The 27,741-nt window shown below is 36.4% G+C and overlaps 1 protein-coding gene across 5 annotated transcripts in view; it reads right to left on the bottom strand.

Moving 5' to 3' along the window:
* Nucleotides 1-27,741, bottom strand: part of MACROD2 (MACRO domain containing 2) — a 2,051,742-nt gene that overhangs the window by 858,830 nt on the left and 1,165,171 nt on the right. For all 5 annotated transcript variants that reach the window (XM_021077529.1, XM_021077532.1, XM_021077531.1 and 2 more), the window contains exon 6: nucleotides 9,250-9,371. In XM_021077529.1, coding sequence (XP_020933188.1) covers nucleotides 9,250-9,371 — 122 coding nt within the window. The remainder of the gene's footprint in view (nucleotides 1-9,249; nucleotides 9,372-27,741) is intronic.

Raw genomic sequence — 27,741 nt, 5'->3', positions numbered from 1 at the left:
TACAAGTGAGACAGCTGAAAACCAAGGCTAAATATTCCCTAAAAAAAAAAAAGAAAGAAAACAAAAAAAATGGGAAGAGGAGATCAAACTGAGGGCTCTGCCAAAGAGGGTACTCTGAGATGAAGAGTGGGCTGGGAAACCATATCAAGTTAGCTGGAGGAGTCGAGGTAACAAATTAAAGGGTCATCTTTTTAAGGCTGCAGAAGTCTTCTTGAAGAAAGGACTGCATTGATTGATGCGGCCTGTAATGGAAACTCAGATAATGAAATAAAACCAGCATTTAAGAATTTCAGGCTGAGAACTCATTGCCATGGCAACCCTCTCAGAAGGAACTTGTATAAGAAAATAAGATTCACTTGACTACACCTTAAAATGAAAACCTACACCCCAGTGAAACAATTAAATGCAGAATTCCAAAACTGCTTATTGCCCCAATGCCTAGAGGTAGCATTTCAGTTGTAGATCCATTGTCTCTTCCATGGAAAACTCTTATTTCTCAAAACTTATGTCTCATGGAGGGAACGTCATCAAGCTCTGAGGGATCTCTATGGGCACTGGGTGTTTCCTACCAGTGAAGATTTACATGCTCTTTTCATTCCATAAATCATCTAGCATGACACCCACATGATTTCAAACCAACAACCAACTTTTACTCTGCCCGTCATCACAGAAAACTACCAAATTCATATATCCATTATTAGCTATACTGTATGGGGAAATTATTTTAAACCTAAGTAAAATATGGTTTGTAATCACATCATAATTATTTTAATAAAAATGTCTATTTTCTTATTACATGTTTTCACTCAAAGAAGGTGAAATTAGGTACACTCTATTTTGTCATTCAAAAGGAGTTTTCTTGAATACCTAATATCATTGACATATATGAATCAATGCCTTTTAACTGATGCCGAGAGGAGAAATCTCTTTTTGAATGGCAGAATTAGGTTCCTAAGATTGAATCTAGTGGTGAAAGAATTTTCCATTGAGGAATTTAATATCATATTGTAAAAAAAAAAAGACAGAGAAATAGAGGTTAAGAATAACTCATAAAAATCCTTACAAAATATTTCTATGCTCACCTAAAAACAATAAAGGCAGCATGATATATAAAACAGTACATATGCTATTTTAATAACTACATAAGCATATAGTGATAATGGATACAATATTATTAACTTCTATTTCCTAGCTCTTACTCAAGAGGAATTTTTCCTCCCTGCTTTCAACCCTAAATCCACCCTTAAAACTTTTCCAAGATTTTCACCAATATAAACAATTTCCATTTGTCTGTTTTAGCCAATATACATTCAAAGGGATATTCTGTATATGTATAGTACTCCTCCTGTCCCACAACACATTTTTAATTTTCTCAAGAACATAACATTGTCCCAGAAATAAAAACAATTATGCAATCATGTGGCTTGACTTCATCAACAACTGACTGTTCATTTCTCAAGTTGCATGCATTAGAACACTGTGGTTTTAAGACTTGGTCTATTTTTTGACATCTAACTTTAACTTTTCCAAGGTTTTACTTAGAAAATCTGTACCCTCTTTTACTTTTCTTTCAACTGTTTTTTTTTCTTTTTTTCTATACCCATTTCCAGTTCATTCTATTTCTAATTATCCCCTACACCTGCCTTACATTTTTGCCTACTCTGGAATCAACATTCTCAAGGTTGTCAAGAATGTACACAAACATAAATCTGCATATATTTGAATTTTTGCCCAAGGGGAACTCATGGTTGGAGGAAAATAACTGACATATATTTGAAGTAATTTGGAAGGAATAAGGGACTTGCAGAAGTTACAACTAGGAATCAGGAAAGATTAGTCAGATTTTTCATCTGAAACTCTTTGTGGTAATATTGGAATGAAAATCATGATTAAAACCCTAAATGTAAACATTCCTTGATATTATAAAGCTTCACAAATTAATAATTCATAGAAGAGAACTGCCATTGTAAAATGAACCATTAGATTTATTGATTAATTTTATTATTTTATAATCTAAAGAAAATATATGGGTCTGTATTGAAAAACAGTTACCAAAAAGATAAGCATGTGAAAAGATGCTCACATCACTAATTATTAGAGAAAGGCAAATCAAAACTAGAATGAGGTATCACCTCACACCAGTGAGAATGGCCTACAAACAATAAATGCTGGAGAGGGTGTGGAGAAAAAGGAACCCTATTACACTGTTGGTAGGAATGTAAGTTGGCATAGCCACTATGGAAAACAGTAAAGAGGTTTCTTAAAAAACTAAAAGTAGAGTTGCTATACAATCCAGCACTCCCACTCCTGAGCATATATACAGAAAAAACTTCAATTTTAAATGAAACATGCACCCCAATGTTCACAGCAACACTATTTACAATAGCCAAGGCATGGAAGCAACCTAAATGTTTCATCAACAGAGGACTGGATAAAGAAGATGTGGTATATATATATATATATATATATATATATATATATATATATATATATATATATAACTTGGCCATTAAAAAGAATGAAATAATGCTTTTTGTATCAGCATTTATGGACATAGAAATACTACTAAGTGCAGTACGTCAGAGAAAGACAAATATCATATGAGATCACTAATATGTGGAATCTAATAAAAATGATGCAGTAGAAATTACAAAACAGAAACAGACTCAAAGATTTTGAAATCAAACTTATGTTTACCAAAGAGGAAACGTGGGGAGGGAGGAGGAATAAATTCGGGGGTTGGGATTGATGCATACACACTACTATATATAAAATAGATGGGTAACAAGGACCTACTGTATAGCACAGGGAAATCTACTCAATACTATGTAATGACCTATATGCGAAAAGAATTGGAAAAGGAATAGATACATGCATATGTATTTGTTTTACTGATTTACTTTGCTATATGACTAAAATAAACACAACTTTGTAAGCCAACTACATTCCAATTAAAAAAAAATGGATACAGAAGAGAAATGTAAGAAAACTCTCTCTCCTAAATTATTAAAATGAATATTATTTTTTCTTAGGGAAAATTTTATCTATAAATGTCTCTTCCAACAACCAAATAATTACTTTATTTCTAGATAGTTGTGTGTGACTATCACTTTTCCCTCTTCTCTATTTAAAAAGTACCTCCTGTTAGCAAAACTGGAAGGTGAGTAAATTTCTTTGCACCTCACTCTATTTTCTTCTCCCAAGCTCCCTTCAGATTCCCTTCCAATTCTCCTCCTCCCTCAGGCTGAGGAGCTTAGTACTTTTATCATCCTCTAATTTATCTTGCCCAAGTGAAAAGTAATTTGATCAATTCCCTCAAATTAAGGTATTAGGAAATTAATTATCTGCTGATCTCATGAGTATTTGCATTTTAGGGAAATTGCAGAGAAAGAACAATGCCTGGCCATCATAAATTACTCATTAATTATGGAATTTCAGGCTTCTGGGGGAAGATATTTAAAAGTGATGAGAGAACTAGAGAGTATACTCAGATTATACAACGGAATGATGATCTGTCTATGTGTCTGGATGGTCAGGAGATTGAGACCAATTATACCCTTTTGATCTTAGAAGATATCAAAATGTATCAGAACACAGTAGGTCTTATTTATTAAATAAACAAATGATATTATTTGTTTCATTTCCAGTGCAATTTTGAAGACTATATTCCTATGGAGAAATTAGAGTAAATCCATCATCTCTGATCCTTTTGCTGGGATTCCCAAGCTTTTGGTTTAACTTTGGCAGACAAGTGGTGTCCATAAAATATTTATTTATGGACACTTCCCTGCCCACTTGCAGGTAGGCAAGGCAATTGGAATAGTTTAGTCCCATGAAATGGAAGCAGAAATGATGCATATCATTTCTAACCTGAGACAGTAAAAAGTTCATGCATGATTTGCTAAAGTCTCAGTTCCATGGCTGAGGAAGTTGTCACTTCCAAATAGCACAGCCCGGAGATCATTGGATATTCAGAAGCCAAGGTCTCTGAATGCAACCACTGAGACTTAGAGGTTATTTGTAGTTGTAGCACAGCCCAGCTGATCAAGACCAGTAGAGCAATGTATTCCCATTTTGGCTTTCACCACTTTGCTTTATAGCTTCTTTGTTACATACTTGGTACCCCATGTTAACTAGTTACTCCTCATTCATTTTTGTAGCTTTACTGTAAAAGATAACATAGTGGAGCAAACCATAATAACATAGGGATATTTTTTGAAAAGTTAAAAATTAGACAACAAATTTAAGACAGTTAAATGTGATGACAAAAATAGTTTAACTCAGTTGCATCTACTACAACAATAAAAGTCTGTGCTATGTTCTGTTCTGTCAACACAGATATGAGTTTGTAATATCAACAATGATACCATTAATAATTATGGATAAGATAATATTGTTATTAAAAACAATAATAGTTTCAATTACCTAAATAAACATAGTATTGTGAGATGACAGAAAATACAGGAGTTCCTGCTGTGGTTCAGCAGTTAATGAATCTGACTAGTATCCATGAGGATGCAGGTTTGATCCCTGGCCTCGCTCAGTGGGTTAAGGATCTGGTGTTGCCATGAGCTATGGTGTAGGTTGCAGATATGGTTCGGATTCTGTGTTGCTGTGGCTGTGGTGTAGGCCAGCAGCTACAGCTGTGGTGTAGGCCAGCAGCTACAGCTCCAATTCAACCCCTAGCCTGGGAACCTCCATGTGCCGTGGGTGTGGCCCTAAAAGGGGAAAAAAAAAAAAAAAAAAAATATATATATATATATATATATATATATATGTCTCTGTCCCCATTGTCCCCAGTTCCTGGCACAGAGCTCCTGAAACTTCAATAATTTCCTAAGTGATAAGAATCCTTGGAGCATCTCTTGTTGCCATATTTATCTTGACCTTGTACTTGACCCAGGGCTCCTAAAACCCTTGCAAATTTCTAAGTTACAAGAGCACCAGAAGTATCTTTGTTTCTAATGAGGTGAGACTGGAGGGCTCCTAGATGACTATTGGATGGGAGCTGGTCACCAAAAAGACCCAGACACAATTAGAAGCTTGGAATTTTCAGTCCTACTCTTCATCCTCCAGAGAAGGGGGAGCAGTTGAAAATGGAAGCTCATGATTGATCATGCCTACATGAGTAAGTCTTCATAAAATCCCAAAAGAACCAGGTTTGGGGGTGAACACATTTTCACCAGAAGGCTTACTCACCCCAACTCCATGGAGACAGAAGCTCCTATACTTGGGACCCATCCAGACCTCACCCTCCATGTAGCTTCATCCGGCTGTTCACTGGAATCCTTTATCATAGCCTTAAATACGATGATAGACAGAAGTGTTTCCCTGAGTTCTATGAGCTGTTATAATAAGTTAATTGAACCCTAGGAGAGGGTTGTTGGATCTTTCAACCTACAGACAGTTGTTCAGAAGCACAGATGACAACCTGGGCCTGTGACTGGTGTCTTAAGTCTGTGTGAAGGGGGTGGGGACATTCTTGTGGAACTGAGCCCTTAACCTATGTGGTTTGACACTATCTTCAGGTATACAGTGTAAGAATTGAGTTAAATTGTAGAACACTCAGGTGGTACCACAGAGAATTGCTTAGTATGGGACCATACATTTTGGGGACCAGAAATATTCTAAGTGATGTGTTCTGTGTGGGTAGTAAAAGAGATTTACAGAAAAGAAATACACACTAGGGAAGAACTGAGTTTTTCCCTCCAAAGGAGGAGGAAAAACTTAAATTTTTCCTTTACAAATGTACTAACTGAACACTTCATAATAATTAATCTCTGCAGAAAAATTTCAAGAAATGGGAGTTTCCGTCATGGCTCAACGGAAATGAATCTGACTAGGATCCATGAAGACGCAGGTTCGATCCCTGGCCTCACTCACTGGGTTAAGGATCCAGTGTTGCCATGAGCTGTGGTGTAGGTCACTGATGTGGCTCAGATCTGGTGTTGTTGTGGTGGTGGCTCCAATTCAACTCCTAGCCTGGGACCTCCACATGCGGTGGGTGTGGCCCTAAAATGACAAAAGACCAAAAAAACCCAAACAAACAAACAAACAAACAAAAAACCCCAAGAAATGATATGATGATGTTTAGGGGTCTGGTTTTCAGAATGTCAAAGCAAGAATAATCTCAATTTCCTAAATTTGCCAAATAATAAACTAACCCATAAATATCTTACACCTGAAGTAATATTACCAAATACTTTAATATAGAATTACATCTTCCAGTTTCCTTACATCCATTATTTCAGCTGTTCCTTATAATAGCCTCTTGAGTTAGACAATAATAATTTATTGATTCTTTAAATGTAGAAAGTGGGGCTACAAAATATTGACATGACTTTCCCATGGTCACACGACTGGCAGAGGAAACTGGAAACTGATCTGATAAAAGTGTTTTTGAGAAATTTGCTTTGATGTACATGTAAATAGACTCAAATTAAGTTTATTTGCCATCTTACTAACCAGGTTTATACACCAAACATCTCTCCCCATATCATTATGTCTATACAATAAAAGATGTAGCCAGTCATAATAGCATTTCTAAAAATTTTCCATTTCCCCATATGATGAGTATTTGATGACATTAGTATTATATTTTGTTGGTGGTGGTCAAGAATACCACATTCCACATAAAGTAGAACGTTCCATTTCCTACTTCAGAAAAAGAAGAAGAATAGCATAAAGGTTCCTTAAGAAACTAAAAATGACCCTGTATTCCCACTCCTAGGCATCTGTCCAGATAAATTCATAAGTTGAAAAGATGCATGCACCCCAATATTCATAACACCACTATTTAGAGTAGCCATGACATGGAAGCAACCTAAAGGTTCACCAACAGATAAATGGGTAAAGAAGAAATAGCATATTTATATTCGTACTTATATATACATTATATAATGGAATATTACTCAGACATAAAAAATAATGACATAATGCCATCTGTAGCAACATGCATGGACCTAGAGATTGTAATACTAAGTGCAGTCAGTCAGAAAGGAAAAGGCAAATATCCTATGATATTACTTATATGTGGAATCTAAAAAAATGATAAACTGAACCTGCAAAACAGAAGCAGACTCACAAACATAGAAAAGGAAATTATAGTTACCAAAGGGAAAAACGGGAAGGTAAATTAGGAGCCTGAATTAACAGATACAAATTACTATGCACAAAATAAATAAGGTCCTACTGTAAGAAAGGAAGATAGAAGACAGATTCTTTTTTTTTTTTTTTTTTTTTTTTTTTGTCTTTTTAGGGCCACCTACAGCATGTGGAAATTCCCCAGCTAGGTGTTGAATCAGAGCTGTAGCTCCTGGCCTACGCCCCAGCCATAGAAATGCAGGATCCAACCTGTGTCTACAACTTATACCACAGCCCATGGCAATGCTGGATCGTTAACCCACTGAGTGAAGCCAGGGATCGAACTTAGATCCTCATGGATTTTAACCACCATGGTTTGTTAACCACTGAGCCACGACGGGAACTCCAGATTCCTTTTTTTTTTAAAGGATAAGAGATGAGATATTTGACGGCAACCCCAGTCAACTGTGCAAGAACATGGTGATTAATTTTAGCTGGACATTTTGCCACATATTTCACATATATTTCCATCTACATTTTTATTTCCTAATATTGGAATGACTTTGGTTTAGCACCACCGCCTGCTAATTTTATCCAAGTAACATGTAATTAAACCCTCAAAATCATCATCAAATATATTAACACAGACCTAATTCTAATCTCAGGATGACTGGAATATTACATTGTAGGCAATCTGATAAAAGTTAATTTAACTTAGTCCATGATTCTTCTACTCTTTACCTAATGGCAGCGAGTAGAGTACCAGCAGATGTGATTATTTTAAGATCGTCATAGATAGGGATGCTTATTTTTCCTGTTAAAAGGATGGATGATGTTTTTACCCTGTTTCTAATGAACTGTTCTCTACATACTTTTTATTGCCTTTAAGAAAATCATTAGAGATGCCAGCAAATTCATTAGCAAATTCTCTTCAGGTCTCAAGGTCCATATTTCCCAAGCTGGAAACTTCTATACATATCCATTTTTACAAGTGCTTCAGCCCCTTTTAATCAATAAGCTATATTGACAAAATTTTAATTATTCCCTAAATGTGCACGCCTGTTTTGATGTTTCTTATTTTCCTGAGGAGAACAAAATTAGCCAACTGGTTTGGTAGTTTACTTGGCTCCATTCTCTTTGAACTTAAACTTTCTCCTCTAAGAATAGGGTCTTACTTATTGATTCGTTCACAAAGAGAAAGTCTTTTAAAAATCAAAGAGTGAAATGAAATAACTATCTCTGTTAATAAGTAGACAAAGATGTAAAAGACTGTATAATTGGCTTGAAAAAGATTTCTTAGTTTAAGCAAATTCACCAATGTACGTCGAAAAAGGCACTTCATTAATATAATCATGCATGAAAAGTACAGCAAGCAGCCAGTTATCTAAGCATGTCTGACTCTCAAAGCTCTTTCATGGAACTCGAAACCACCACTCTTATGAATGCGCAAGCAGTGCTAATACATTCAACCTGCTAAGAAGTGTCAGCAAGTATCTTCCTGTCCCACAGTTTTAGCAAGGTTATAATCAGTGTGAAAAGACCCAAGGGTTTCTGCCCAGATTAATTTACTATTGGATATTTACACTCTCATTGTTCTCATAGTTTTATTTTCCTGGTGTAATTGAGATGTAATAAACGTAGGACATGTTGCAAAAGAAAAGCAGGTGAATAAATACCTCCAAATTCAGCTAGAGGAAGGTCCCTTTCATCTCAGCCTACAAAACAGATTAGATCCACATTTTCTAAACTCTCTCATCTAAATTGACAAAACTTAGAAGGGATATGGCATACCCAACTACAGAGTATTAGTTTAAGAAGACCAAAATCAATCTCAAAGAATAACATCTTTCAAGTTGAGACACGCGCGTGCACACACACACACACATTTTCTTAAACATTTAACGGTAAAAGTGAGTAAAGAAATTAGATGTGATAGATCCAGTTCTGGGATTCTATAGTTTTAAATTCTAAAACAATTAATTAAATATTTAGGGCATACAAGTGAGTGGAATCAGGATAACCAATAGATAACATCACTGCCTAAGGTCCTTCAACTTAGTTTTCAGAACTTTGGAAATTATTTTCTACCCTCATCTTGTACATGATTGATTTCCAGTATACAAAGGCTGGAAAAGAATAAGAAATAAGGGGCATAAAACTACTTACCACTGATCGGATGTTATTTTCTTTCACCAGCTTCAGAGATGATTTATAGCAATTTGCAAGGTCTTCCTTGTGGGAACCATTAATATGGCCTCTGGCTATTGGCCCTACAGTATGGATGACATCTGTAAAAGCAAAAGGAAGGAAAAATAGGATAAGCAAGATATTTTTCACCTTTCACATAATTGGTACTTTATTTTAGGTGTTGGAACTTGGAGACAAGCAAGCTAAGAAATATTGATGATGCAAATGCTCCTCTGGTATAAGATGTTAACACAGCTTTTTAAAGTAGGCAATTCCCCAGGAAGGTGATAATTATGAAAAGGAATCCCCTACCAGTAAATTGTCCCATTGTTATTGGTCAGATCCAAGCGAGACAGATTATAACATAAAGATGTGAATAATTGGCACCCTGGCAAAAGACAAATCCTCAGTGGGAAATAAACTGAGAAATAATTGCCTACAAACAAGCATTCTGAATTGAGAAGGAAGAATGATGTTGCACACCACTTTACTTGTAAATAAGACAATAAGATAATAGTGTCAGCTATTGTACACAATAAAAAAGGGCTAGTTTCTGAAAATATGTCAAGAGAATTTATAATAATCAGTAACTCTAAAAGGAATAATTTTTAAACATCCCTAATAATTTACAGTGAAATCTACCAATGCTTACATGCAGGACGTATGCTAGAGATAATATAGTTCCTAATAATTACCTAACATCCATATTTCATTACATTAAATCTTTCAAAAATCAATCTATTCTTTTCAATCTCCATTTATATTTACTTATTTATTTTCTATTTATATTTAAAACATAAAATTAAAATTTTTGTTTTTGTATCTAAACCAGCCAGTCATTGTGATATACATAAACATTTAAATTTAGGAATTTAATGAAATATAAGTGTACCCATTTTAAAGTCAATAAAATGATAAGAAATAAACCAAATCAATTCAAATTACTTGAAAATGTCTTATAATTCCTGCTTCTCAGTCTTAGCTGCTCATCTGGATTATTAGCCCATTTCACTGATTTGAGTAACAATAACCAATCAACTTTGATCAAAAAGACAAATGCGGCCTTCTATTATTAAAATATTATAATGAAATGATTTTCTTTGGCTAATCAGTATCACTTAATGTCAAAAACAGTAACAAGTGAATAAGAACACTTTACCAAATACAACTATGGAATAGTTTTAAATTCATATGAAATTTAAGTAGCAGAAAATAAATCACCAAGAGAAAAATCTCTGTTGATTGCCTGCTAAGTGTCAAGAGTATTATTTGATGTTGAGAAAATCCCCAAAATGTTGATTTCAACTTTTAACAACTTTAAACAGTATTTAAATCCTTGTCAGATCATGTTAAATATGATATCTTGTGATCAAAATAGGCAGAAACCTCATCAGTGAGTTCATGCAGATATTATTTCACAGGCAAGCAGGGCTTTAAAGTAAGAACTGCTACAATGTAGAAGAACATAAAGGCAGATTAGGTTATATTTAGGGGAAAAAAAAACACAGTGACCTTTTTGTTGCTGTTGTTTGTTTTTCAGGGGTGCACCTGGAGTGAATAGAAGCTCCCAGTCAAGGGGTCAAATTGGAGCTGCAGCTGCTGGCCGACACCACAGCCACAGCAGTACCAGATCTGAGCTGTGTCAGCAACCTACACCACAGCTCATGGCAATGCCAGATCCTTAACCCACTGAGTGAAGACAGGGATCAAACCCGAATCCCCATGGATGCTAGCTGGGTTTGTAACCCGCTGAGCCACAATGGGAACGCTAGACATTTTTTGTAATAGTGGTAAGTCAGAATTGTATGTATTAAAACAACACAACTCCTGTGAATTTTATATACAGTATTTCCCAAAGCAGGTCCAGTAAGATATGTTTAAAGGTCATTTAAATTTGGGAATCACTGGGAAGAAAAGAGAAAGGAGCCCATAAGAGCAGGAAACAGTGACATAATAAATAAATGTTTTCTTTGCTTATTTCCTTAATCATTATTGTCCATACAACTTAAATGAAATTTGTGAAAAAATATCCCTTGCATTTCTTCAGTTCTCCATTTAATTTAAATCTGAGGGCCAATAAATGAGTCTCAGCATCAAAATATTGACCTCTGTATTGTCTGCTCTATATTAAATTTATAGCAACCAAGATCAAGTGTTATTATTGACCAAAAGGATGACCTTTTGGATCCAAAAAGCTGGAAGTGAATCAATGTAAGTCTCAAAGGGAAGTTTCCTTCATTATTTTAATTGTTTGTCGTCCTTATGGGTAACTCTTCCACACCAAGGAGCTCTCCTTTTTCTATTTAAAATTCATTCAGGAGGCCTGCCTTCTAATTCCAGCCTTGATGAGTGGAATAACCCAGATGAATCCATCATTTCATTGGTCCCTGCCTTGGTTTCCTTATCCATAAAACAAATCAGCTGCCTGGATGATCTCTGTGGTCACTTCTGTGCCTGTGGCATCATTAATATTTAACCTGGAAATGGAGACAGACAGAGTGCAGAATGATGCCAGGGCAGTTAAAAGGGACTTTAAATATGGTCAAATAGCTCATAGACTTTGTGAGGATAAGGATCGTCTTCTTCATATCAAAAATCTTATGGTCTACATTTTGACTTTGGTAGTTTCAAAATCCATTGATTGAGAAGAGATTAGAGGCAAAACTTCAGATGCAGAATTCTCGTTGTGGCTCAGCAGTAATAAACCCAACTAGTATCCGTGAAGATGTGGGTTTGATCCCTGGCCCTGCTCAGTGGGTCAAGGATCCGGCATTGCCTTGAGCTGTGGTGTAGGTTGCAGATGCGGTTAAGATCTGGCTTTGTTGTAAGCTGATAGCTGCAGCTCCAATTGTACCCCTAGCCTGGGAACTTCCATACTGGTTGTAAAAATACAAACCAACCAACTAAACATTGAGGATGCTTTGTATTAATTTACATTTTTTGAATCATGATACAGTCTTCACAGCAGACATGTGTGTGAGATACACACGTTCAGTTTATGGACAATGCTTTATCTTGAATAGGAATTTGCTGAGTCCATGGTATAAATCAGATAATATAAATAGAAGGGTTTAATTTGAAGTCTGCTACATGCAGACACTCAAAAAATGGTAATTATCATCAGTAGCCACAGCAGTAGCACCTCAGACCTCTTGGGCACACTCTCAGGAATGGCAGTTTCCATCTTTCTTCTAATGTGGAAAGGACACTAGACTGTAAGTCCTAAACTCTGATTATAAGTCAGAAGTGCCAGAACCATCACTAGCCAGCTGTTGACCTTGGGCAAGTCATCCCCCTCTTTGGTCGTCTGTCTTAAAAACCTAAAAGAAGGCATTGAGTAAGATGAACTTTAAGATTTCTTGCAGCTCTCAAAGACAATCCCTTTTCTACATGCCCATCAAGAATTAAGTTATAGATGCCTAGTAGCCTAATTCACTATTTTCCAGACAAAGGAACATCAGTCATGGTTCAAGTTTCTCCAGCACACTTACACAATGAAATGCGAATTGGCACCATCCCCAGAGAGTGTTTTAATCATATCTTTCCAAATTATAAATGTGACACTCTTTGACATAATAATTCTATTTCTAGGAATTTATCCTATGGATGATATGCTTGGGAACAACCTAAATGTTCATCAGCAGGGGACTAGTGAAATAAATAAATGTTTATACAGTAAAATATTATGCTTCTGTAAAAAGGGCAATGAAGATATTTATGTATGAATATGGAAAGATATCCAAGACATACTACTAAGGAAAAGGAAGGAAGGAAGAAAGGGAGAAAGGGAAGAGATCCAGATATGTTAAGTATGCCAGCATTAGTATAAAAATACCCCACAAGTGTAGAAAAGAATGTGTATTTGTTTGAGTTAATATACACATAAAATATCTCTGGAAGGATCACCAGTAATTAACAGCAATGGCTAACTTACTAGTGGAGTAATGAAAATTACAAAGATGGGGGCAAATATAGGAATGAGGCTTTTTATTGTTTACCTATAGTTTTTGGTGTTCAAATTATGTGGTTGCATTACCTATACAAAAAACTAAGTAAATTATTAAACAAAGAGTATATGGTTTATTCAACCATGTTCCTGGATTCCATCTACCATATTCCTACAACATAAAAAGCCTGTTCATGTGCTTTCTAAAGATGATCTTATATCTCTATAAATATGAAAATGCTCTTAAGGTGGATCTGTGTATATGTATAACTGAATCACTGTGTTGTACAGCAGAAAATAACACATTATAAATCAACTATACTTCAATAAAATTTTAGAAATAACTAATAATAAAATAGAGCAATTATAACAAAGTGGTTTAATAAAAGTTAAAAACTAAACCAGCCCCCCCCCAATTTACACAAGTTCAAGGAATTTAAAAGAATAACACCACTATGTATATCTTTTATTTTGCTACTCTCAATAATTTCTCTATACAAAACAATTTTTTAAGATAAAAGTGGGATTTAAATGGAAAGGGAAAAAAATGACATTTTTCTCCTAAATGGCTCGTATCAATCTTTAAAGCTTTACTATAATTTTAATATTCAAACTGAGTCCTACATACCTTAGAGTGAAAACGTAGTACATACTTCTTAGGTATATAAGAAGAAGGTAAGCATACAAATCAGTCACAGATCAGTGTGGGGAGATACACTATCACAAAGACAGTATGATTATAAATAATTTTTCCCAACATGACTACGACTTTTTAATTTCGTTTTCACAGCCACACCTGTAGCATATGGAAGTTCCCAGTATAGGGGTCAAATCAGAGTGGCAGTTGCAGGCCTCCACCACAACCACAGCAACACCAGAGCTGAGCAGCATCTGCAACCTACACCACAGCTTGCAGCAACACCAGATCCTTAACCCGTTGAGTGAGGCCAGGGATCAAACCCCCATCCTCACGGAGACTAGTCCAGTTCTTAACCCTCTGAGCCACAAGAGAACTCCAAACATGACTCTATTGAAGGAAATGCATACCTTTGTATGTATTAAGTTTGTCATGTTTATCATGAATTCCATTACTTTAGCCTCATAGTTTGTATCCATGCAAATTGTGATAAGCTCTTGCCATGGAAGAAATTACCTTAAAACAGGATGGCTTAGGATAGCAACAACCACTTTATTATTTTTTTTATGTTTTTTTTCTGGATCAAAAATTCTAAAAGGGCTCCACTAGAGGGTCTGGCACACAGTCTCTCTCATGACTGTAGTTAACCAGTGGAAGAGTGGGGGGCTACAGCAGCTCAGGGCTGACCAGGTATCTCTTGCCCTTCATGTGGTCCCAGGGATTCTCCATGGGGGCTAGTTTGCGTTTCCTCATGGAAGCCTCAGAACATTCAGGTTGCTCATGTGGCAGATCAGGACTCCAACACTGAGTGCATCAGAAGTCCATGCAGTGTTATCTTTCCTATCCCAGCCTTGGGAATGATCCAGTGTCACTACCACTATACCCTGATTGGAATACAACTGTCACACAATTCCACACATTTCAAGTGGAATCATATAGACCTCATCTCCTGATGGGCAGAATAGCAAAAAATGTGTGGATATGCTTTAAAATGGTCACAATGAATGATTCCCCAGATACCTGGGGATTCTTCTGAGTTGGCACATTTATCAAATACCAAGTCTTGTGGTAAATAAATAAGGTATCATAGGAAAAGCCAATGTGATTATTTCTATGTAGCCATTCATGAAAAGAGAATGGGGATTCCTCAAAAAATTAAAAATGGAATTACCATATTTTCCAATGATTATATCTCTAGGCATTTATTCAAGGGAAATAAAAATAATACTTCAAACTGATATTTGCTCCCCACGTTCACTGCACCATTATTTATAATAGCCAAGACCTGGATATAACCTATTTGTCCTTAAATGGATGAATAGAGAAAATATGTTTTATATATACACAATGGAATATTATTCACCCACAAAAAAGGGGCCTTTTGCCATTTGTAACTACCTGGATGGAACTTGAGGGCATTATGCTAAGTGAAAACAGTCAGACAGAGAAAGACAAATACTGTATGATCTCACTTATATGTAGAACTATGTAGAATACAAAGAAAAAAAGCCTGTCAAACACATAGACACAAAGACCAAATTGGTGGTGGCCAGAGGCAGCAAGGGGATATAGGAGGAAGATACGTGAAATGGGTGAAAATGGTCAAAAGGTACAAATTTCCAGTTACAAATAAAAAGTCTTGGGAATATAATGTACAATATAGATTCTCAGACCTATTATCTTAATAAGTCAACTCTTGAGTTAATTCAAAAAATAAGAGCCAGAGAAAGATTAGAATATAAAATTAACACACTTATTAATTGCAAATACAATTTAATTCAGAGATCATAGTACAACTACAGCTCCTAGATAGAACTGCCTGGCCCAGTACTAATTTTGTTGTTTCTTCTGTCTTAAAATCTGGCAGGAACTTGTGGACAAAGGAAAGGGTAGGGGGGAGGGGATAATACAGAATCAGCATCCTAGCTCCCTGTGAGCAATAAAAATAATGCCATTTCCCTGAAACATCCAGCTCCACATTCCAGAAAGGAAGAGTAGCCTTCATGCATTTGAAGCTCTTTCTAACACAACTAAGGGAAGCCAAGAAAACAGCAATGTGATTGTATATTTAATCAACATTTCAAATGCAACTCCTGGAAGAGGAATGGGAAATGAGATGGCAGGTCCTTGCGCGCTTTATCTGACTAAAGTGTGGCAAGATAAATGGAGCCTGTTTTTGTTCGTCTATTTCTGAAATCAATCCATCTAGAAATCAGCTCTTTTGTTTTGAAGCTCAAACCACCACCTTGTGCTCCCCCACCTCCTTCTATCCTGGGAAATTAGAAGTATAGGAAGAAAAGGATGGAAGGTTTTCTTGGAAGGGGGTGTAGGAGGGCGCCTGCTTTCCTTTCCAAACGTGCAAATTGAAAAATCTGTGATTGGAATGCCACATAAATATTGAAGGCAGTGAAATCATTTACAAAGATTTGATCAGACTTCTCTTTGGCAAAACAAATGCAGCAAAAATATTCTGTGAAAAAAATATATTAGCATAATGAATTTTAAAACAAATGAGAGAACCCATATAGGTTGCTCTTACTGGTCTCCATTTGAGAAGCAACTGTGCTACATTCAAACTGTTAATGAACAGTCGGACCAGGAGTAGAATCAATTACACGTTGCTTTCATTCACTCCACTCTTGTATTCATAAGCATAATCGGTCCATCTAACAGACTGCATAATGATGCTGTGTCCTGTCAATCATATTCAAATGGCATGAATTTTAAGCAGAAAAACCAATGCATGGAATTAAATTGATTTTCTTTTCTAGAGCTACAACCACAAAACCAAGCACTAAAAGTATTATTTGCAAATCTTATTGGCCAATTTATATGATAAGCACCACCAATCTATAACCTGAAACAGAATACTTGAAGTTTGGGTAACAGGAAATTGAATTACCACCTGATAGCATTACAAAGTAAATGCTGCCTTTTCTCTCCATCTAGGTCAATGTTTTCATATATACATCTTCAAAGCTTGTTTTTATTATATTTTGAGGAACAATCAATTGTCCATAAGATGTTCCTTTTCAATCTGCAGCAGACATCAGTTAGATTGCATTTCAGCGGCAGTTATGTTCCTACATTTGGATTATTCTCATATGTATTTCTTCAGCCTGCATGTTTGCTATCCTTCCATGTTCAGGAAGACTAGTCATACAACTTTCTTCATGAGTTTGGGATAAACTAGCACTTACAGTTTCTTGTGCATTTTCCTTTGAGTCTGTGAGTTGAGCTTGGTTTGTTGGTTTGTTTGCTTGTTTTTATACTATCTCCCAGTCTTCTTGGTTACAAAGGGCTTCTGGCTTACCTCTCTTAGCCTCCTTGGTGCTATGGCTCCCTAAATAAAATATCTGTCTAAGATTAAATATGTGGTAGCTAAATACCATTTGCATTTTGCAGCTGATAAAGGCACACAGAATGCTCTGTCAAAGCTTGTGTAAATATACCCAGCTCAGTTTGAGGTTTCCGCCCATTTTTACAAGAGAATGTGGTAACATTGCCACATTTGGGGCATCTTGTGCTGAGTATTGAAATGTTTCATGCTTCACTGACTCCAAAGTTGTGAAGTTTTAAGCTTAAATTGTGATGGTTAAATTATAAAATAGTATTTGAGCCATTTCTACTGAAATGTCATCCTCCATATTAAAAGAAAAAAAAAAAGAAGGAAGGGGCAAAGCTCATTTTTAATTATTTACTAGCTCTTCCTCTTCTCTCAAAGATTTATTTTAGGTCAGTCCTTCTGATGGGACTGTGTCCAGTTATGCATTTACACATAAGGGTCCATTTGCAATAGCATAGATTGAAATTTGAATAAAAGGGATACCCTGTGGTCAGCCATTTATAGAATCTTTGAGATTCCATAGGGTATTGGGGGCATCTGCATTACAATGGTGTTATTTCCAACAGAGAAGAGTCTCATAAAGACTGTGGGAAGCTGAATTTTCTTCAGAATTCCAACATTTCACATCATTTTAGAATGAACCCAAAGAGAACATGTCCTAGAAGGAAGTGAGTCAAATACATGGCATTTTTAATGCTTCAGTAGCAGGGGTGAGAGGAGGTGGAGGTCCAGATAGACAATATGACTTTTTCAAGGAAAATAATAATAAGGTCTTTGTTCTGGTTCAAGAGATGGGCAGCAATTTGCAGCCTTTTCAGAGAGATGAAAAAACAGTACTTTATTAAGACATAAGAGGAAACAGGCTTTAAAAATTCCATGTAGCAAGTAAAAGTAAATGAATGTTAGTCCCCGCTGAAACAGTAACTCTACAAATGCAAAATCTAGGTTAGACTGAAGTGTGCAGAGGGGTCAATGTGCTTGTTTGCCACCAGCCTTCCTTGACAGCTCCCCTGCCACCACAAGTCTAGACGAGAAAGACTTTTTTCATTCACTCAGTCATTCCTTCTGTCCTTTATTCAACAAGTATTTACTGAGAAACCATTAAGTGCCAGGTACATAGGACAACAGCTCTCTCCATGCGCACAAAACAGGTCTCAGGCTTTTTCTGACTCCAGGTCTTTTTTGAGGTCTGGAGAGCCCCTTCATTTTGGCCTCTCAAAATCCTTGTCATCCAGTGAAACTCAAAAAGAATTGACCTTCCTTGAAGATAAGAACCCCAGTGCATGAACTAAATCGAATTCATTTCCCTCTTCTGGTCTCCACTATTACCTATGTTTGACCATTGACATGGCTTTTAACAGCACCATTTCTGAACACACAACTAAGAAGATTCCAGCAGTCAGAGCTCTCCAATAATACAGCATTCTGCCTGATGAGGCCTAGAATTTCCCGTCATCAGAGACAATCAAATATGTCTCGGTATGCATCATGATTCCTTCTAATTCTGCAATGTTATGATTCCGTATTCTCTGTCTTCCTGTGGACTCTATGCTACTGCTTCAGAAAATATAAGAAATCTCTGTCCAAGTCTCCACAAAGCCAAGAACTCTATGGGAACAATTGCCTAAAAGATAATTAGTGACTTTGTGAGTAAGCAAATAAAAGCTGGCCCAATATAATCAGTCTAATCAGAAATGATACACTGGATTAGAGAAAACAATGAGGTGGAATGGACAGTCTAGACTGGGCAAACAATGAGTGTAGTTTGACTGGTTCAGATCATTCCACACTAATTTTTATAGGACTAAGAATCTGTTTCTTCACAGAGAGATTCAGCAAATCCTCATCAAAGATTCCCTAATAACTAAACTACAGATGATTAAAAAAAAAATTCTAACACCATCACACTTTTTAATAAAAGCTATAAGATTCTTTCCAAAGACTTCCAGAAGGAAAAAAAAATGTGTGCTGACTCCTTTGCCTTTTTCTGCAAGAGATAATTAAATAAATGCATTTTAAAAATGTGTCATTTCCCTCATCTGCATATGGCTCTTTTTAGAATAAATTGGCTTTGTTCTAGAGATTGGTTTTGGCTCTCAAATCACAAAATGGAAAATAACAGATTCTCTACATGTCATCTCAAAAAATTAATGGGATCACTTTTCACATTTCTTTAAAGAGTGACAATTGGGAATAATGAACCCACCTCGCCATCAAAATAAACCAGGTTTAATTTCTCCCTGAGACCAGGACATTCATAAGACAGCACTGGAGTACAGCTACCCCATACTTTTACACCTGTACTCCTATTTGAGTTGTATTTTCATGGTATACACATCTATTCACAGCTCTACACCTGATTTTCTAAATGAACACTTGTATTTGGCAGAGACAAATGAGAAGGACAGGACAGAAAATTTTAAGAATGAGATTAACACTGATTCTAAAAGAAAGAACATGTGGAAATTTCTATACTTTGAAGTTGCAATTTTCATGAGTTCACTTATACAAATTCAACAATACAAAGGACTGGGGGAATGAGAGTGACATTATTTAAATAATAAGGACAATTTCACCGAACATTTCCACAATGTGTGTTTGCTCTGGCATGAATATGAACAGGTTTGGCTTGTATCAATGGACTCCAGAAGATCACTCTTTATCTGCACCTACCTCTCAAACATGATTGGCTTTTTGTGGATGGCAGAAGCTAGTCTCAAATTTTTTTTTTTTTTACACTATTAAAAATAACTGAAGACCTGAAACAGCTTTTGTTCTGGTAGGACATATCTATCACACAAGATAACAAAAGCATATATATGATTGACTCCCATGAAAATAATGCTATCAGAGGTCATGTAGCCTCTAGAAAATTGCACTGCTCAGTCAAAAAAGAGAGTGAAAAATGAAACTAACCTCTTCATATTATTACGAACACGGTATCGACCTCACAAGCCCCCTGAAAAAGGTATCCCCAAACCAAGCTTTGAGAACTGCTACACTGTATCTGCTCTACAGATCTAGTAATAAAGTATGATAATATTCCTATTATTGGAATATTGGAACAGTGACAACTTTTAACTATTTTATCTGGTCCTCAATTTGAAGAAACAGTGATATCTTTCAACTCCATAGGGAAGACCAGATGTACTGGACTTGTTACACAATAGTATTTCTCTGCTTAAATTTTTATGTGTTAAGGGATTTTTAAAAGAGTAATCTTAATTAAGTACAAATTTTGTCTTTTGTATCTAAAGTTTCTGAATCTTTAGAATCTAATTCTCTTTTGACTTCTGTGAGACAGTGACTAGGTCACTTCCACTCACCAACATTGCTTTTGAGGATAAAGAAGCTCCCCTTTTTTTCTCTCTTTTTCTGGCTGCACCTGCAGCATGCGGAAGTTCCTGGGCCAGGCATCAAATCCATGCCACAGCAGCAAATCAAGCCGCTACAGGGACAATGCTGATGCTGCATCCTTAACCTGCTGCACCTCAAGGGAACTCTTGAGAAGTTCTACTTTTTTTCTTTTTCTTTTTTTGGCTGCCTTGTGGCAGATAGAGTTCCTGGGCCAACCATCTGAGTCATAGTTGTAACCTAAATAAGCCACAGCTGTGGCAATACTCACTGTGGTGGGCTGGGGATCAAACCTGCTTTCTAGTGCTCCCAAGATGCCACAGATCTCATTGTGTCTCAGTGAGAGCTCCCTGAGTCGTTTTCAAGGACTTGTGGAAAAAAGTCTAAGATGTCTGCTATTGGGTCACTTGATCCTAGTAGAGAAGAAAATGGCAGCACTACTTTTTAAACAGAATTCTACAAGACCTCCTAGGATAAAGCAAAGAGGGATCCTTTAGGATCATGAATTCCCAAGAGAAATCATGGCAAGTCTTTATTTCCTCACATTCCCTTCTTGGTAGGATGAGCTGGAAGCTACTAAAGGGAAGAAGATCAGCAAACATTAAACCTGGTTGGGGGGAATGAGAAAGAACATAGATAATTCAAGGAACTTAAAGGTTCTGGCCAATTTTGATGATGATTTCAAGGTGGGTGGGAGAAAAGAGAGGGAAAAGTCAAAATTTATCCAAAGTAACTTCACTCTGGGTGACAAAGGGAATGACAGAAAGAGGGAAATCAGAATAGGAACTGAGGCCTGAATTGTTGTAGTGTCCGTTAAGTCTTCCAAAAATCTATCCTTAACATAATAAAGTTCAGAAGGGGGACAAGGATAAGAATACAAATAAGACCGCAAGAGAAACAAAGGTAATTAATTTTTCTGTATTAAGGTAATTTTTTTCTCCTCCCTTACCTATTTTGGGTCTGATGCAGAATCATTCAGGGAAAGAGAATATAAAACTAAGCCTTTCAAACATGATTCATGTGAGACCAAGATTCATAGAGGTCAGCATGTGCTTCTGCAAGATTATTTAGTGGAACTCATTACTGTAAAACCACTCAAAGAAAACCAAGAAACTTTTTCATAGTAATTTAGACACTAAGAATTAAATGCTTCCCTATAAACTTTGGTAATTAAGTAATAAATATAAAATTTTAAAAGAAAAAAATTACCCGTAAAGAAAGAAATAGCATCTGGTAACTGATTCTCTAGCAGTATACGAATACATAGGCCAATGAATACAATTCCAATTTTTATTTGAAAATGGGGTCATGCTTGAGATTGTGAGAAGCTGGGACCTGGGACCTGGGACCCTTTGCTGCAGTGCTTGCACCTGGACAAACATCTCCTCAAGCAACAAAATACAAAGAAACTATATGAGACTAAAAATATCTGTGAGCCTTCACAGTTGGAACAAATTATGGACAACAAGGTACAAAAGGACCAAAAGTCCCACTACCTTTCTGAGGTGCCAGGAGCAAAATCAGGCTACTGTGCATGCCCCCTGCAGGCAGCACCACCATGTGAATAAGCACACCACCTAAGCCACCCCTCCAGCCTGACCCCTGGACCCACCCCAACAACCCGTAGAAGAAACCAGCTCACCCCGCTTTCAGTGAGCAAGCAAAGAAACATGTTATTTGTTTTGTCTCCCTCCTGCTGCAGTAGGAGCCTTGAATGCAGCCTTGCCTGATTTTCTTGTCCAGCCTCTTATCAATTTCTATTGATTAGGAGGCCAAGAACCTTGGTCTGTAGCAAGATGATATGATGATAAGATGGCTGAAGAGACACTATGATGAGAGAAACAAGTGGGGTGAATGAACGGGTAGTTTATTATGAATAAGAACATAATTATATAAAGGAGTGTTTGAAGATATCAGAAAAAGATGGTCACTAGAATGTATAATTTATTTATTCTTTTTAGGGCATACCTGCAGCATATGGAATTTCCCAGGATAGGGGTCAAATCAGAGCTGCAGCTGCCAGCCTACACCACATCCACAGCAACTCTGGATCCAAGCTTCCTCTGTGACCTGCATCACAGCTCACGGCAACGCTGGATCCTTAAACTACTGAGCAAGGCCAGGGATCAAACCTACATCCTCATGGATACTAGTCAGGTTCTTTACCACTGAGCCACAGTGGGAACTCCTGGAATATGTAATTGTAATTAGGGAGGATGATACCAAGAAAGAACAAAAACAACTCTTCATCTCCCCATGACAAAAATCCCACTTACCAACTGGGCAAAATACTTTTCCTCTCCTGTAAACACACAGAGTGTTTCCTTTTTAAGTTTGTCATGGGGGAATAAGCTAGCTATTATATGTGAAAGCATCAAGCACAGTCCCTCTCACGTATTAGGGGAACTCTGACTTGATTGATTATCATTAGTACTTGCAGTTAACTATCTTCACAAAGTGCATAAATAAAACAACAAGCTCTTTCCTATTTAATCAGTGTATCATCATTATGCTCTCAAAATTCAGAACTATTCATAGTCACCAACTATGTCACAATTTATATGTTATCAGCTTCTTTGCTTCTACTATTTCTGAGATCCCTGGTGTTCTCTTTCTTAAATTCTTTCCCCCCCGCCCCAATATTTGAGTATTTCTTTCAGAGACTCAGAGGTGATCTGTAGCTGGAATTTTCTTGAAGTCACTAGATTTTCAAATGCTTTTAGTTCATTCTCATTTCTTTTCTTTTTTCTTTTTTCTTTTTTGCGTTTTTAGGGCCACACCCACGGTATATGGAGGTTCCCAGGCTAGGGGTCGAATCGGAGCTACAGCTGCCGGCCTACACCACAGCCACAGCAACACCAGATCTGAACTGTGTCTGCGACCTACACCACAGCTCACATCAATGCTGGATCCTTAACCCACTGAGCGAGGCCAGCGATCTAACCCGAAACCTCATGGTTCCTAGTCGGATATGTTTCCGCTGCACCATGGTGGGAACTCCTCATTCTCATTCTCATTACTTAATGTTAGCTTTTCAGCATATATGATTTTAGGTTCAAATTACTTTTTCTTTCAGGAGTTTGCTTTATTTACTTCTATGAGAAAAAGTCAGTTTGATTTTTACCCTTCCATAAGTAAGCTGGATTTCTTTTCCTTTCCAGAAGGTTTAGGAACTTCCAATTTTACTTGGAATTCTGAATTCTGTCTAGGTGTTTTAAGGACAGGGATTTTTTTCTCCCTGTTAGTTATGAAGTGATTACTACACTTTCATTTTCTCCATTCTTTCTAGAAGTCTTAATAGATGGGTTGTATATGTTGTATGGGAGTAAATCTCAATTGTTTTTATTTTTTCTGAAATATTTTATCTGCTGCACATTCTAGACTACTTCCTAGACTTATTTTTTGGATCAATAAGTTAGTTTTCAGCTGTTTCCTACCTTATTTATGCATCCCTTAATTTGAAAATTATTGTTTTTAATTTCTAGGTATTTTTATTTCTTCTCCCTTGTTACATTTTTCTAACTTGTACATGTATTATACATAATTCTTTTCTTTACAAACTTTTTTTTTTTTTTTTACTGGCTATAAATCCTTGTGTTGTCTGGGCTAACACTGTCATATCTAGCTCTTAGTGGATTTGAATACACCCAATGTACACCTTCACACTTTGTTCCTGATTCTTCTATAGCCCCATATAAATTATATATGTTTTCATCACATTTTTATTTATAACGTGAATAATTAATCAAATCCCTTGTCAGGGACTCTCTAATAAGAAATATATACTTGTAATGTTGTAATTGGTGAGTGAATTATATAAATAGACATTTTAACAAGGAATATAATTCTCATGTAGCTAACAACAGACTTAGACAAATTGCTAAGATCTTCCCAGTATTTTTAATGTTAAAAGGTATGATTTTATCTTCCCACCATGATATACACACACAAAAACACACAGGAAAAAAAAAGGAAGAAAAGGAATATATTCAGTGTTTTCATGACTCAAAACACATCCATCCACATCATTCTAGCTCTTTCATAATGCTTCTTTTAGAACTGATGATATTATTTCAAGCCAGATCTATTTTAGGCCCCATTTTTTTCATAAATATTATGTACTTTAAATAAAAATGGATTATGCATTTATCAGAAGAAACTAGTTCAAATTTGAAGAGTTGTTTTTAGATACCTAATTTTTATGCATTAATTACAAATCCTATTTAAACTGCTTAAACTAAAAGGGTTATTTTATTCTTACCTGAAGCAATAGATCTATATACCTTTTTACACACTTAGCTGTCAAGAGATTCTTAAAGCAGAAACATAACAAGCAGCTGAATTATTTTCTAAAGTATCCTCGCTGTGTGGCATTTTGAATACACAGAAGACAACATCAATAACATGTTCTGATAGGATTTTAACAGCTTTACTGCTTATTTCATTCTGAAAGACTAATATCTTAGTTCTATGACAGGAAATGAACCGGAAGAGAATGCTATACAATAAAGACTCTAAAGAACAACAAAATTAACCTTTCTAATGGATTGTCATTGATAATTTTATTGATGGAATAATATGATTTTCCCCTAAGATTGAACCAAATATCTTTTAATTTTTGTCTTTTAACGCTCTTATTCAATGGAGAAAAAACATCATAAAGAACACATACATGCAGCCAACTTACAGAATTTCATGAAAAGCAGTTTTGGTCCCTTCTGAAATGAATACTCTGGGCCTAAGAATCTATTTATCCATGCGGTACAGATCCTCCAGGTTCCCTTAGATTCCACTTAGGTTTTAGTAGCTTGTGAAAAGCCAAAGCCTCCACTCAGTGCAAGCAAATGATGACATTTCTCTAAATGGCTCAAGTCACCACTGTTCTGGTGACACGGCCAGAGAAGAAAGAAACCATATCTGGTCCAGGTCTAGGAGTAAAAATGGATTAAAGAGCTAAAGGAGAAATAAAAGTTTTTTTCTTGTTGTTGAAAAAGAAAATTTCCCTTGGGTTTTTTTTTTTGTAATAGAAAGTGTATCTTCCCTCCCAGGACATGGTTGGTGTATTTGTAGCTTCTGATAAACCTGGCTTTATCACATCATTCCAAGGAAAGCTCTTTGTGTTGACCAGAGATGTAAACCCTCTCATAAACCAGATTTTTACTGATATCTTCATCGCTATTCTTTATGATGTGCTCCTGACAACTTGTATGAATGCCTTCTCTCAATGAATAAGGCTGAGAGCCAGAGAAACCCACACTCTACTTAGGAACATACCCAGTGGACCAATTCCTTCCAGGCCAAGGAATTGGTCCACTTTAACTTTTATAGGTTTGGCTTACCATGAATTTTCCTACCCAGAGTGAACTCTATCTATGTCAGAGCTCTTGACTGGGCAAAACAAGGCCTCTGAAGGCAATGTTTGTAGCTACAGACATGCCCTTGCTATGTCCCTCACTTAATCCTAAACTTGCTATCAACAAAGCCCCCTCCCCCTTTTGTACCTCCTAATATGTCTAAGTCAGTGATTCTCAGACCTGAAAGTACATCAGAATCATCTGGAGGGCTTGCTACAACCCAGGTTGTTGGGTCACACTTCTAGAGTTTCTGATTCAATTGTTGGGGATGGAGTGACGGTTGGAGCCAAGAAGTTGCATTTCTAACAAGTTTCCAGGTGATCCTAATGCTGTTGGTCTAGGAACCACACTGGTCTAGGAGCCAATTATTAGCCTAAACCAACAGTGGCAGCCTATAGCTCCTTTACCAAAAGTCTGCCAATGATCTGCTATTTCAGTTTTGAGTTGGCACCCAAGGTTCTGACCTTGATTTTTGCCAAATGGATTCGACTAGACCTCTAGCTATAATCTTTGGCTTATTTATTGTGTTAGTAACCTTGTTCTGTTGACCTGTATGGCCTCTCCTGACCTGCCGCACCCACTTGTCACACACACTGAGAACCTACTGCTTTGAATGTCTGCATGTAGATAATCCAAAAGCAGAACTTCTTCGGTACAATCTCTACTTTAGTTCTAATAACTTACAGCAAAGGGCTGCACAGATAAGTACATTTTGGGCAGATATTGTAGTAGAAAGAGCTCATTCTGGATTAAATACCAATAGAACTTAAAAATATTGAGGCAGTGATTAAAATTATTTAAATTATAAGAAGATCAGGGTGCGTGCACACTAACTGAGAAGAGTGTTTAAAGAAAGCATGCTTCTGGGCTAAACCAAAGAACAAGCAGGCCAAACTGGTGAAGAAAAGCTAAGTTAGTAATTTAACTTTGAATTCATTCAAGGAGGAGTCAATGAAGGGACTAAGAACTGGTTGGAAAGAAGATATATAAATGACTGATAAGTACATGAAAAGATGTTAAAAATAGAGTTACCATGTGACCTAGCCATTCCACTCCTAGGTATCTACCCCAAAATGACTGAAAACATGTCCATGCAAAAACTTATACAAAAATGTTCATAGCAGGATTATTTACAATGGCCCCAAAATGGAAATAACCCACATATTTATCAATTAATGAATGAATAACTAATTGTATGCCCATAGAATGTAATACTATTTACCATAAAAAGGAATGAACCTTGAAAATATTATTCTAAGTGAAAAAAGTCAATTGCAGCAGGTCATGCACAGCATGATTCTATTTATATGAAATGTCCACACTGCCAAAGATGAGGGTAGGGTGGGGAATGGAGAGTAACTACTAATGAGTATAGGATTTCTTTTTAAGGTGAGGAAAATATTCTGAAATTAGGGAGTGATGGTGATAGTTGTGCAACTCCGTAAATATACAAAAATCACTGAATTATACACTTTAACTTTTTTTTTTTTAAAGACGCTGAAAAGAAAAAGAAAGGAAATGGTATTGGAACATGCCAGAATATTCAGATATGTGGTGGGAGTTAATACATATTTGGTAAATGGCTGACTGAATACTAAAACGGTTAATTAATTAATGTTGACTATGTCCAGAATATGAAAAAATCATAAAAAGCAACACTCTAAAATAAGACTAGGAAACTGGAGTTTGTCACCCCATGAAATCTGAATATGAGGTGGGCTTATAGTGCAACTGGGAAGGGTCTGGTTGAGCTTTTCAGTTGGTGTCCTGTAGGACAGCTACTCTGACTTCATCTCCTACCATCTAACACAGGTTAGGAGAACTATTTGCCATG

The sequence above is a fragment of the Sus scrofa genome, chromosome 17 (assembly GCF_000003025.6).
Source record: "Sus scrofa isolate TJ Tabasco breed Duroc chromosome 17, Sscrofa11.1, whole genome shotgun sequence".
In the NCBI taxonomy this organism is placed as follows: domain Eukaryota; kingdom Metazoa; phylum Chordata; class Mammalia; order Artiodactyla; family Suidae; genus Sus; species Sus scrofa.
The sequence above is the reverse complement of the archived record's forward strand: the minus strand, read 5'-3'. Positions and strand labels throughout refer to the sequence as shown.